The sequence below is a fragment of the Sus scrofa genome, chromosome 2 (genome assembly GCF_000003025.6).
Source record: "Sus scrofa isolate TJ Tabasco breed Duroc chromosome 2, Sscrofa11.1, whole genome shotgun sequence".
NCBI classification, from domain to species: domain Eukaryota; kingdom Metazoa; phylum Chordata; class Mammalia; order Artiodactyla; family Suidae; genus Sus; species Sus scrofa.
Genome location: NC_010444.4, coordinates 126,837,008 through 126,851,662, shown reverse-complemented (window position 1 = coordinate 126,851,662; position 14,655 = coordinate 126,837,008). Strand labels below are relative to the sequence as shown.

Genomic DNA, 14,655 nt, shown 5'->3' with positions numbered 1-14,655 from the left:
GTAACAGAAGTAATCATATAGCTATTAGAGAATTAAATCTGTAATGAAAATCTTTCACCGAAAGAAGGCTCCAGATCCAAATGGCATCTACTTTTCAATTTTAGTAAAAATTTTAGAAAGAAATAACACTGATCTTACACAAACTGTTTCAGAAACTAGGAAGAGAGAACACGTCTCACTTTTTTAAGAAATGAGAACATGATCTCTTTTTTTTTTTTTGCTATTTAGGGCCACACCCACATATGGAATTTCCCAGGCTAGGTGTTGAATCAGAGCTATAGCTGCTGACCTATGCCATAGCCACTCAGGATCCAAGCCACGTCTGTGACCTACACCACAGCTCACGGCAATGCTGGATCCTTAACCCACTGAGTGAGGCCAGGGATCGAACCCGCCTCCTCGTGGATCCCTGCTGAGCCTCCAAGGGAACTCCCAAGACCAACATCATCTTGAAATCTGAGAAGGACATTGTAAGAAAGTTAATTGACCAATCAGGCCCATGATTGTAGATATAAAACTTGTAGGCATCACAATCATTTATTAAACAAAGGGGAAGTTGGCTGCTTACTTCCTTAAAGAGAAGAAAATCAAGTGCTCTTTATAAAAAAAAAATGCAGAAAAAGTACCTATTCATAATAGTAATTCTTAGCAAACTAAGAATGTAGGAGAAATTTCTTAATCTAATAAAGGATACTTATATCCTACCAAAAAATCTTAAAAGTTTTTCCCTAAGGTCAGGAATGAGAGAAAGGTGTCACCATTTCTTTACAACATTGTCCTAGAGGTTCTATCCAGTGTAACGGGCCACAAGAAAGAAAGGGTATACAAACTGGAAAGGAAAAAATAGAACTTGTCATTTACAGATGACATTTGTTATATATGTACAGAACCAAAAAGCATGTACACATAATCTATTACAATTAATAAGTGAGTTTATCAAGTTTGCTGGAAACAAAATCACTATGTAAATATCAATTTCATAGTTCCCATTGTGGCACTGGGCAAACAAATCTGAGTAGTATCCATGAGGATGCAGGTTTGATCCCTGGCCTCGCTCAGTGGGTGGGGCATCCCTCGTTTCTGTGGAGGCTGGCAGCCGCAGCTCCAATTGGACCCCTAGCCTGGGAACGTCCATTAAAAAAAAAAGATGGAGCCCTTAAAAAACAAAAAGTAAATATCAATTTTAATTCTCCATATATGAGAGACAGAAAATGAAACTTTAAAACTCTGTTTGCAACAGCATTTAAAAACTTGAAACACCTAGGCTAACATTCTAGTAAAGATGCTATTCTTAGAATGTATAATGGAGAAAAAACAGTCTTTTCAGTAAATGGTGCTGGGAAAACTGGACAGCTACATGTAAAAGAAATTGGAACTTTCTCTAACACCACACACAAAAATAAATTCAAAATGGATTAAGAACCTGAATGTAAAACCAGATACTAACTCTTAGAGGAAAACATAGGCAGAATGCTCTTTGATATAAATTGCAGCAGTATCTTGTTTGATTCACCTCCTAGAGTAATAAGGAATAAACAAATGGGACCTAATTAAGCATAAAAAAGCTTTTGCAATAGCAAAAGTAACCATCAACAAAATGAAAAAAAATACCTAGAATGGGAGGAAATGCTTGCATATGAAGCAACTGACAAGGAATTCTCTCCAAAATATATGAACAGCTCATGCAACTCAATATAAAAAAAAAAAAAAGATCAAAAAACTGGGCAGAAGGTCTAAATAGGTATTTCTTCAAAGAAGACATACAGATGGCCATTAGGCACATGAAAAGATGCTCAAGATCACTAATTATTAGAGAAATGCAAATCAAAACTACAATGAGGTATCACCTCACACTGGTCAGAATGGTCATCCTCAGAAGGTCTACGTGCTGGAGAGGGTCTGAAGAAAAGGGAACCCTCCTACAATGTAGATTGGTACAACCACTATGGAGAACAGTATGGAGGTTCCTGAAAAGACTACAACTATGTCTATCATATGATCCAGTAATCCTACTCCTGGGCATGTATTTGGAGAAAACCACACTTCAAAAAGATAAATGCACCCCAGTGTTCATTGCAGCACTGTTTACCACGGCCAAGACATGGAAGCAACCCAAATGTCTGTTGACAGGAGGACTGTCTGGAGAAGATGTGGCACATATATGCAACGAAATATCACTCAGCCATAAAAAATGAAATAATGCCATTTACAGCATTATGACATAACTAGAATATGTCAGACAGAAAGACAGATATCATATGGTATCACAAAACAGAAACAGACTTGGAGTTCCCTTTGTGGCGCAGTGGTTAACGATCTGACTAGGAACCATGAGGTTGTGGGTTCGATCCCTGGCCTTGCTCAGTGGGTTAAGGATCTGGCATTGCTATGCGCTATGGTGTAGGTCGAAGATGCAGCTCGGATCTGGTGTTGCTGTAGCTGTGGCATAGGCCAGCAGCTACAGCTCCAATTAGACCCTTAGCTTGGGAACCTCCATATGCCACAGGAAGTGGCCCTAGAAAAGGAAAAAAACAAACAAGAAACCAACAGAAACAGACTCACAGACTTAGAAAACAAATTTATGGTTACCAAAGGGGAATGGTGATGGGGATGGATAAATTTGGACTTTGGGATTAACATAGACACACTACTATATAAAAAATAATCAACAAGGACCTAACGGTATAGCATAGGGAACTCACTATTCTGTACAACTTATATGGGAAAAGAATCTTAAAAAGAAAGGAAATATGTATAACTGAAATCACTTTGCTATACACCTGAAACTAGCAACACTGCACATCAGCTGTACTTCACTATAAAAAAACTGAAAAAATATACTATTTTAATACATAGGAAAGTGTAAAATGTTATTAAACAAAATTAAGGAAGACATGAATAATTGGAGAGGTAAACTATTCACTGATCGAAGACTCAATATTGTAAAGATAATGTTTTGGCCAAATTGATTCAGCATAATCACAATTAGTTCAAGCAGGCCTTTTTTATTCCACCCTAGAAATTAATATTTATATGAAAATATAGCAGTTAAGAATAAAAAAAAGTTTAAGACAGAAGTCTATAACAAGAGTTACAGCAATTAAGATAGTAAAGTTTAATGCAAGGATAGAGAATCCAGAAACAAACTCATACATAACAGGATGTAGGTGATACAGGTGACACTGCCAAGCATTGGGGCAAAGAGTTGTTTTTCAGTAAATGTTGCTAGGTCAGTTGGTCCCCTCTATCAGGAGGAAAAGAAACCTGATCTTAGTATCCACAGAAACAATTGCAAATGATTTTTTGATCTAAACGAAGTTTCAAGAGAGGAACATCAAAAGAGTATCTTTAAAACTGAGGCAGGCAAAAATTTCCCTAAATTGGACCTAGAGAGCTCTAGCCAGTGAAGAATAAATAAATTTGGACCATGTTAACATTAGGTAAAAAACACCATTAATGGAGTAAAAGACAAAACAAACGATAGTGGAAAATATGTGTAGTTTAGATAATTGATAAAGGACTTATCCGTTATATATAAAGAACTACAAACATACCAATAAGTAAAGATAAATAGCCAACTAGAGCAAAGAGCCAAATGGTTGAACAGGAACTTTTTAGAATAAAAATCCAATTAAAATTATTAAAACGTTCAACTTCATTAATATTTGAAAAAAATGCAAAATATAATCATGAGATAACTACTACTCTAACCTATCAGAATGGTTTAAATTAAACAGATTTGATACTACTAATAAATACTACTAAGTATTTATTGGTAAGAATGTACAGCACTGGAATGCTTACATGAAAGTACAAATTAGTGCTACTACTTTGAAAATTGACAGTATTTACTAATACTGAAACCCTCATACTCTGTGACCCAGCAGTTTGAATCATAGGTATATACTCAGTAGAAATGCCTACAAACTTATGGGAAAAGGTGTATACCGTAGTGTTCACATCAGCTTTATAATAGAGAACTAAAAACCAACCAAAATGTCCCTCAGCAGTGGCATGAATAGATTGTATATTCATCCCATAGAGTATGTGTAATGTGGAACCATCAACGATGCGTAATACAAATGAATATGAAAAACAATGTTAAGTGAAAGAAGCCAGGTATAAAGTAATATATACTGTACAGTTCCGTTTATACAGAGTTCAGAGCAGTGAAAACTTACTTGTAGGGTTGGAAATAAGGGTAGCTGTGGTCTTTGGTAAAGGATGAGTGATCAGTGACTGGGAGGAAACAGAGGAGCTTCCAGCACAGGAATAGTTACTGACATTTTCTTGGTACCTCTTTGTTTAATTTGTATTTTATGTAATTATTTCATATAATTTACCATTTCTTTGTATAAGTATAGTTTCTTAGATGATTTTATATAAATAACTGTTTCTTAGATATTCCTATAGCTTTGGTTCTGTGACCACTCATTGTGTTGACAAGGAGACTCTTTGTTGCCTTTTACTTCCGTTATCTTAGATATTCAGCTACCCTCAGTCCCTGAGTGGGCCATGAATGTTTACAGCTTATAACAAGAGAAATCATAGAAAGAGCTGGTAAAGAAAATCTGGGCATTTCTATGTAATAATGTGACTCATAGAATCTGCAGTGTGTGGCTCTGTCATTGGATACCGTTAAGTATGATTATAGTAATCACAAGTCAAAGTCATATAAATGTATTTATTCCTAACATTAGAGATCTGGCTTGTTTCTTTCAAGCGGGAACAAGAAAGTCAAATGGCTCGTCTTAAAAAACAGCAGGAAGAATTGGAACAGATGAGACTACGTTACCTGGCTGCTGAGGAAAAAGATACAGTGAAAACCGAGAGACAAGAATTGTTGGATATAAGAAATGAACTGAACAGGTGAAGTAACCAAACGATTCCTTTTTTTTTTTTTTTCCATACAAAAACAGGAGTTCAAATAGGACAACTTTTTCATAGGTCATTGGTCCACATAAAGTACACCATCAGGTCTTTCAAGAATAAGGTACATCATATATAAAACACAGCTCACTTCTGCAGTAGAAGAATCTATGCTAGGAGTTCCCATCGTGGCTCAGTGGTTAACTACCCTGACTAGTATCCATGAGGGCTCAGGTTCAATTCCTGGCCTCTCTCAGTGAGTTAAGGATTCGGCATTACCTTGAGCTGTGGTGTGGGTCGCAGATGCAGCTCGGATCCCATGTTGTTGTGGCTGTGGTGTAGGCCAGCAGCTGTAGTTCCAATTCAACACCTAGCCTAGGAACCTCCATATGCCATGGGTGTGGCCATAAAAAGACAAAAGACAAAAAAAAAAAAGACCAATATTTAAAAAAAGAAAAAGAGGAGTTCTCGTCGTGGCTCAGTGGTTAACGAACCCGACTAGTAACCATGAGGTTGCAGGTTCGATCCCTGGCCTCCCTCAGTGGGTTAAGGATCTGGCGTTGCCGTGAGCTGTGGTGTAGGTTGCAGACGCAGTTTGCAGCCCACGTTGCTCTGGCTGTGGTGTAGGCCAGCAGCTGTAGCTCTGATTGGACCCCTAGCCTGGGAAGCTCTATATGCCATGTGTGCAGCCCTAAAAAGACAAAAAGACAGAAAAAAGACAAAGAGACAGAAAAAAGAAAAATCTATGGAAAAATCTATGCCAGAGATCATTGCACTTACATTTTTGGCCATGAAGTCTGTAACAAATCTGTTTAGCTCTTTTGTTTCTACTCATAGCATTAGTACTTTAAGTTTTATTTCCCTTGTGACTATTTCAGGATAACTGCTACTATTTCAAAGTAATAGATTATACTGAATTTGAAATTCCTTATATTGTTTAATAATGAAAAATATTATTACATTATTAATATAAATAATAGGGTAGCTGTTATTTACTGAGCTGTCACTATGGTGTCTGTTTTTTTGTCTTCATGGTAACTTTTTGAGATCGATATTATCCCCATTTAGAGATGAGGAAACTGAGAATTAAATGGATTTGAGTACTCTTTCCAAGGTCACACAGCTAGTAAATCATGGGACCAGAGTTCAGATCTTATTCTAGAAGTTGTATTTTTAACTACTCTGCAATACTGGCTTCTCTTTTGAGTCATGTTCATCTTAGCTACAATTTTTTCAGTATTTCATGTTAGAAAAGTAATCATGAGGAAAAAGTATAAGACCTAATTACTGTCCTTTTGGAGGGGAGTTTACTGGAAGACTTAACTTAGTTTTTCAGGAGACTAGTATTTTTATTTCAGCAAAGCATGCTGTCTTAGCTCAGGCTGGCCTAACGAAATACCATAGATAGGGTGGCTTAAACAACAAATGTACTTCTCACAGTTCTGGAGGCTAAAAGTTCATGATCGAGATACCAGCCTGGTTAGTAAGGACTCTCTTCCTGGCCTGTAATCAGCCCGCTTTCCCCTCTGTCCTCACAAGATTCCCCTTCTCGTCTAGTGAGGGCACTAATGTTATCCTAAGGTCCCACCCATGATCTCACTTAGATCAGTCAACTCCCGAAGGCCTTGTCTCCAGGTACCATCACATTGTGGGTTGGGGCTTCAGCGTGAGTTCGGGGAGGATCCAGTTGAGTACATGGCATACACATTTAACAAAATATCCCCCGATATATCCCGCTATGAACTGGGAAGATTCAGTCACTATATTAAATTAGTTAGGAGCTGAATTACACAACTGCCTTTAGAAAATTAGCTTATAAATATCAGACCTTGGAAAGGTGAAGGTCTGTGGCGCTTGCTGCAGGGCTCAATTCATGCTGCTCTCTTTTATTCAGCAGAGGCTTATTTCATGTCTACTACATCATCAATTTGGAAGATATTACAAGTTTATTACAGCATTCATCTTGCCTTCTAAAATTTTCTGACATATATAGCACTTTTTTATCTAGTTTAGCAAATATATATTAAGGCTGGTTTCTAAGCACAGACATATGCTTAAATGAAGATAGGCATTTGCCTATCAAATGTACAAAATGCAAAATTGAATCTTATTACTATCTTAATAAATTGAGATTTAGGGAGAATGAAATCAGCAAGATTAAGTGTATTAGAAACAAGTGGAGTTTTCTGTGTAAATTATAAGAAAAACCTCTTTAAAATCATGGACTTGGAAAATAGACTTGTGGCTGCCTGATGGGAGAGGGAGGGAATAGGAGGGATCAGGAGCTTGGGGTTATCAGACACAACTTAGAATAGATTTATTTACAAGGAGATCCTGCTGAGTAGCATTGAGAACTATGTCTAGATACTCATGTTGCAACAGAACAAGGGGTGGGGAAAAATAAAAAATGTATACATGCAGGGATAACTTGACCCCCTTGCTGTACAGTGGGAACAGAAAAGAAAAGAAAAAGAAAAAGCTCTTTAGTGATGGGCAAGATATAATAAAACAGTTACTAGAAGGAAGGTTAGGAGGATTTACGTGGCTACTGATGAAACAGTGTGACTTGACTGCCAAAGAGCTAGTGCAGTTAGGGACATTTGTAGAAAGGAGTGTTCTATACTCACTGTGTTAAAAACCACCCCTGGCTTGTTCTTACCAGTGTGCAACACACTCTAAGGGGAAATCAGCCACCTAGAGAGTATCCAAAGGAGTGGGACCAAAATTGGTTAGGCGAGTATACTGAACTTGTAGGGAACTAACTCTTGGGCAAAGCTTTGTTCACATATCTGGAGGCTTAGCATGTAAACAAGAATTAAGTAGGATATTCTTGTGAACAGAATCATAGCCAGTTATTGAAACGTAGAAGGACCTAACAGAGCACTTACAAAAGAGCAGGTTCCAAGTGACTTAAAGCTGGGTGAGTGGAGTCTACACATAGTGTTTGTCAGGGAAGTAGAGTTTCCTTGGATAACTTTATGGGCTTCTTCAGCTGCAGGGTTCTAAAATTCTGTTGTGACAATAAATGATGGTTTGCATTTTAGGAAAGATTTGGTAGGGGTCATCTCTCAGTTGTGAAAAAATTCCATTTTGTCTTTCATGCATAATAGACACATGAACAGGAAAATGATTGAACTTCCTGGTACATAGTTTGTCATTGTGTGTCATTAATCTACCCAGAGGCTCTCTTCCTCCAAGAGGGCTGTAAGAGTTAAAGAGTATGAGAAAAAGCTATCCAGAAATCTCTTATATTCAACCTCATAATTTTACCAGTATTCCACCCCAGTCCCAAAGCACCGGGCTGTCGCTATTTAGGCTTTTTTCTTAGAACAGATGGAAGTGTTTGGTGTCTTTCTTGGACTGTATACCTCAGTTTCTTGTTCTGTGGGGAGTCTTAGGAGTCATTCTGAAGTTTCAGAGCGTCATCTGAACAAACAGAAAGGTATACCACCCATGATCCTGCACTCTTTCCAGGGCCCCGTGCTCCTTGTCTGGCCGTTCAGGACACTCACTCCTCACGGGCTCTTCCTCCTTCTCCCCCACGCCATGTGCGAAGTCAAAAGTGGATTTGGTTCACACTGGCTCACTTTAGTATGATGATCATCGGGAAGCAGGGGCTTAGACTCAACTGCTTTTTATCTTTTAAAAAGACAAAATTTGGGAGGAGTCGCAAATTAAAATATTTTGTAGCCAGTCACATAGCAATATAAAGTTTTCTCTTAGTTGTACATTCCAAATTAAATTAAAACCTACTCCATGTCCAAATTTACTAGTGTACTCTGTGTACACTTACTAAATGATAGTCATACCAAGTACACTCTCCATTTTCAAGGTAATATGATTGAGAGTATTCCATTGGAATTACCCAGATCCCAAGCTGGCATCTGCTCCCCTTTTTCATCTCTTAGATATTATCACCATAAAAACACTTGAAGGTATCCATATAAACTCCTAAAATGTACATGCCCTTTGAATTCACATCTGTAGAATTTTACTTTATGTGCATAATTAGTGATGATAAGCTTTGTAATAACAGGAACTTTTCTTCTTGATTCACTGCAACATCCCCATAACCTAGCACTGTTTGGTGTGAAGAAATGTTTGTGGGATGAATTTAGCATCAAGTTTTATATTCAGAAAACAATAACCAAGGTTTAATAAAACAACCTAAAGATCAACAATCAAGGATGATTAAGTAATAATACATCCAAATGATGGACTATTACAAACCATGTAGAACACTTTACTGATAGAGGACAATATTCATTACATTAGTAAGTGATAAACATACAGCACTGCATATATAGTATGACTAACTTTTTAGAAAAAAATGCATTTAAAATGCATGCATCTTTTAATTGAAAAGAAACAGAAAATTATTACTCAGATTGGTTATCTCTGGATATGAGTATAATGATTTTCTTTTCTGCACATTTCCAGAATTTCTAGATTTGAGGTACTTTACAGTTAGAAAAACAAGTATTATTTTTAAAACCATCTTTTCTAAGAGTACTAATACCTCTGGCTAGCCAAGTAGTTTTTGCTTTCTTCCTGAAAATATTAACTAAAAAGTGTATTTTGCCATTAAATCATTTGGGTTTTAAGTGGTATTGTTAACCAAAAACCAAAACAGTGTTTGTTGCCTGCTCGAGTGGCACTTGTTCCTGACTTCACAGGTTAAGGCAACAAGAACAAAAACAGAACCAGGATTCCAGAGAGATTGCGAGTGGAAAAATGGATGGCTCACATGGCACTGCCTTGGAAGAAGGCTTGGATGACTACTTGACTCGCCTCATAGAAGAAAGGGATACTTTGATGAGGACGGGTGTGTATAATCACGAGGATCGAATAATAAGTGAACTCGACCGACAGATCAGAGAGGTTTTGGCCAGAAACAATGCCAGTAATTAATACCATTTGGAAAAATCTTTAGAGACTGCAGGTCTCAATTTTAATTGTAAAGCCCTGAAAAGAAGGGATAACGGATGTTTTAAAATGTAATTTTCAGTTTTTTTATAAGCAGAATTTTGTATGTTATTGTATAGTATTTATTTGATTTTATTTACTTTATGCTACTACCTCTCCCACTCTGGCTTATTTGTAATCACATTTTATGTACTCATTTTAAACGACTTTTCAGTGTTTCTCATAATTTAACATTTCAGGGCTAACTTTCAAAACAGCTTGTTACTAAATTTGTTCTCAGAGGAATGACTGTAATTTCCACTTATATAATTTTGTATGTTGAGCCAAAAGAGTGTATGTTGCACTTTAAAAATGCTCTCCTGTTCATTTGAATGGACATTACCTTAAAAAGTTGAGGTCTTTTGTAAATGTGTCTAGTTTTATTTAATTCATTTTAGATTACCGGTTTTTTTAACTTGCAACATTTGCAGGTGACGAGTTTGAAAACAGAACGCAGGACCAATGCAGAAAAGCCATATGTGATCTATTGAGTGACAAACTAGTCATTTATTTAAATAAAGTTAATGCAGATTAAATTTGTTTCAGCTATTGAATTTTCAAATTTTTAGCGTACTCTTAATTTTTAAGAATAAGAAGCAGTAGCTTAATAAGGTCTTCTTCCCTGTCAGTCTCCTGCTCAAGACTGCACTGTTTTCTTTTGTTGAAAATAGAGGTTTCATTTTCCACTAATAGTAATACTACTTGTTAACTTAAACCCTCCATTTGACCCTCTGTTTTAACATGGAAACAGACACATAAACGCACTAGTTAAGAAAGTAAAGTGAAAACCTAGTATTTTTTACTCCTCAGTCTTTTATAAAAAGCACCTGCAATTAAGTCACTGGATTTACATAGTGCCATGTCAGTATAAATTTTCAAGAATTCCTTTACATCGCATTCTTCCAAGTCAACATTTACCCTCTAAGCAACACTTTCCACCTCCTTTAACAGGGTACTCGGAAGGTTTATTAGCAAATTCACAGATTTAGGTGAGTCTTGAAATAGTTAAAATTTCTTATTCCCAAATATAATACATTTAAGTATATACTTTAGGAAGTGTATACTATTTACTGATAAAACTTCTACAGAAGCAGAAGAGGCTATTTGGTAATCTAAATTTTCTGTTGGTTTCAATGGAAGTATATTTCTTGTTTAGGAAAGTAAAGTCCCTGCATGCTTTATATATTTTGTCCCTTATTAACAAGTATTAATCTAAAAACAACCCAACAGTATAAAGAGAGAAATTACTGAATGAGAGAATAATGCATATGTGAATTATAGCAGGAATGTGAGATATTAATTATGGCTAGTCATTTTCTCTCATTGATTTTTGTGCCACATGAACAGAATAGAAGTATTTTTTTTGTTTCCAAAGGTCTCGGGTAAAATATTGTGGCTGTGCCTTCAATTGCATTGTGTGCTGCAATGTGACTGTTTTCAAACACTAGAGGGGGCCTTAGATTTAGAGAAACAGAAAGGACGTTTCTAAAATGGATGTGTGGTTTGCCTTCTGTGAAATGATCTTTTGGCTATGTATTTTAACAAATAAAACTCAGAATTGTGTGCATCTTGGGGTTTCTGAGTAGTCAGTTACTTTTAAGTGGAATGGGCAAGTGTTTGGCACTCGCTGGATCGAGCCACTTTGTATTTTTGGTTTTCAAATGCTGATGTTGCAGATGTTTTTATATTTCCTAAAATGGATTGGAGAGTCTGAAATTTTAACACCTTTTTGTGGGCCTTCAGCAACAACCCTTTCATTTGTAAGTGGCATTTAATGCTTGTGCACTGATTCTTTTCCTAAGTTATCATCAGTGCCTGGGGGTTGAGTATGACCACAGTTAGATGAATGAATGAGCAAGCAAGAGAAGGTGAGTGAGTAAGTCTCCTCAGCACTGTATGTAACAGCTGACCTGTCGTCATATATTTTGGTCTTCTGTCTTTTCAAGGGCCGCACCCACGGCATTTGGAGGTTCCCAGGCTAGGGGCCGAATCGGAGCTGTAGCTGCTGGCGTATGCTACAGCCACAGCAATACCAGATCCGAGCCGTGTCTGCGACCCATGCCACAGCTCAGGGCAACACCGGATCCCACTGAGCAAGGCCAGGGATCGAACCCGTAACCTCATGGTTCCAAGTCAGATTCGTTTCCTCTGCGCCACGATGGGAACTCCTGTCATCAGATAATCAATGTGAAACAAAATTTACCTCTAAAATGTTTGTGACCCCTTTTCTTGGAGGAAGCCTAGTTTCCTAGTCTAAGGCTAGCACGTCCTGCACAGGAGATGTATCTTGTCTTCCAGGTATATGTGGTGCCATGTCTGTAAACTCGAAGAGTTCCTTTACAGGCATATCCTAGTGATCTTTGAACACCTGGGAGCCTGTGGCATCCTATAGATGTTGGAGTTTTGATTATGATTTAAGGACCTATCAAGGTACTGCTTGAACAGCCTAAGTACGATAGACTAGTCTAACCACATAACCTTCCCATCCACTCACTGCTCTGGCCTGATGCTATGCAGCCTGAATCTGAGGCCTCAGCTCCTCCTAGGACATACTGCTTGTCTTCAACCACCTCAGGAGGGACTGAGTGACCTAGTTCTTACGGTCTATAAGAAAGGTCCTCTGGTAGCTATGCATGGACTTTTAAAATCTGGCCTCTCGCTACGATGATGCCTGGCTCGACTGAATATCTAACTTGTTTTTTATTGATATAATTCATATACCATTATATATATGAAGGATTCACCATTTTAAGGTATGCAATTCAGAAGTTTTTAGTATGTTCACATGGTCGTGCCGTCATCACTACTGATACTGAAATGTTTTCATCGTCCCCCAAAGAAACACCACACTTACTAGCAATCATTCCCTTTTTCCCCCACCCCCAGCCCCTGGCAACCACTAGTCTCCTTTCTATCTCTGTGGCTTTGCCTATTTTGGACATTTCATATAAATGAAATTCCAAGTGTGAGATTTGAAATTGGGAACCTGAAGCATTTTTCTTTGCCCAGCTTCTAGGGTAGATACCATTTTATCTGATGTTAAATAATACAAAGATTCAGAAGGACAATATGAGGGTATAATATTCATCAATCAGTTAATACAGTTCAGCTATTCTATTGTCCATTCCCTAGTTCAGAAGTGACCAAAAACAATGAAAAAGTGACTGAAAATGGATCATATTCTGATGCAATAAGACCCCCTGAGCAGGCCTGTGGTACTAGAAATGGACTGATACAAAGGCATGTGTCACGCTCTGGTATCCCATCAAAACTGCACACTTTCCCACATGATTTACAGAGTCAGCATAATGAGAAGCATGGGTAACCAGAATATAAGGTCCATGAGGGCAGAGATTTGTTAGGTCTGTCTTACTTTCTGCCACACACCAGGCCTAAACAGAGCCTCCACCCTGTAGGCACTCAATACTTGCTATAGTCATGAGGAAAATTCGTGTATGATCTGTCGGTTCAAAATAGGTATAAAAATTAATGACGACTGAGGTGTGGGAAAATAGGCTCTCCTGGCCTCACTGCCCGGGCCCTACTGAAATCAAGGGGTTTGGTTGTTAGAGTGTTTGGCTTTTTTACTTTTACTTTTTTGTTTTTTAGGGCCACCCCAAGGCACATGGAAGTTCCCAGGCTAGGGGTCAAATCAGAGCTGTAGCCGCCAGCCTGTGCCACAGCCACAGCAATGCGAGATCCAAGCTGCGCCTGCAACCTACGCCACCGCTCACAGCAACGCCGGATCTCTGACCCACTGAGCAGAGCCTGGGATTGAACCTTCATCCTCATGGATACTAGTTGGATTCATTTCCTCTGTGCCACAATGGGAACTCCTTGGCCTTTTACAAGTATGCCTACCTTCAATGCGCTGAGGTAGAAGGTGGACCAGAAGTTACCTGGGGAGGGGTTGGGGCAGGTGCAGGAATGGGGAGTTCTAGTTGAATAGGTAGAGTTTCTGTTAGAATGATGATCGTGGATTCTTAAGTTGTTCCAGCAGTGCCTTGATATGTCCTTATAGTCAACACTCCCACATGCTGCAGCATTGTGAATATATTTAATGCCACGAAGTTGTACACTTAAAAATTATTAAAATTTTGGTGTTATATTTTATCACAATTTAAAAGAATGTTTGCTTCAAATCTGCCTACCCAATGTTTAAGCACTGAAGTTTTCTGCACATGAATCTCCTCCCAAGCCATTTTTGAGAATTATCTTCTCCTTTGATTGTAGGAATGGGTCAGATACTTCATTACATGGTGGCAGCACCTTTGTTAGCAAAATCTGAAATTAGTAAAAATTAATGGCTTCTTTTTCATCCCAGCTTCTAAAGGTAAATCAGAGGATCCTTGAAACTTGGAATTGTAATGCCGTCTTGTGTTAGAAAATTCAGGTCTTATGATACTTTTAAAAAAGAATCATGACAACAAACTTGAAACCAACAACAACAAAAAAATACTGGTTGTTTAATGAATCAGATAGTCCAGACCATGGACATAAACTTAAGTGATAATTTTTCACAATGGATTACTAGTTCTCTAAATTGGGTTTAGTATTCTTTTCTTGGAGTGAGTCTTATTTTCAGTTGGTGGTATTGTTAACTGATGAAATGGATTGTATTAGAGTGCTGAAATAAAGTCTGGGCGGATCCCTTTTACCACGGTGTGAAAATTCAATTTTGATACTTGTGTTTTGGTAACTGGGACAAAGGCCTCTTGGAGCCCAGACTTTTCAGCATGCAGTGGGCCCTCTGCTTCTGTGACTTGGCCCACAAAGATGTAACTCCTCCATCTTGGTAGCAATGTGAAAATACAGACGGAA

General features: G+C 37.9%; 1 protein-coding gene across 4 annotated transcripts in view; it reads left to right on the top strand.

The window, feature by feature from the left end:
• The window catches only part of CEP120 (centrosomal protein 120), an 89,856-nt gene extending 78,455 nt beyond the window's left edge, over window positions 1-11,401 (top strand). For 3 of the 4 annotated variants that reach the window (XM_005661594.3, XM_003123877.4, XM_013995057.2), the window contains 2 exons: window positions 4,724-4,869; window positions 9,546-11,401. In XM_005661594.3, coding sequence (XP_005661651.1) covers window positions 4,724-4,869; window positions 9,546-9,780 — 381 coding nt within the window. In that variant the 3' untranslated portion in view covers window positions 9,781-11,401. Of the gene's footprint in view, window positions 1-4,700; window positions 4,870-9,545 lie in introns of all 4 variants that reach the window. The other variant, XR_002341873.1, reaches the window with a different exon arrangement.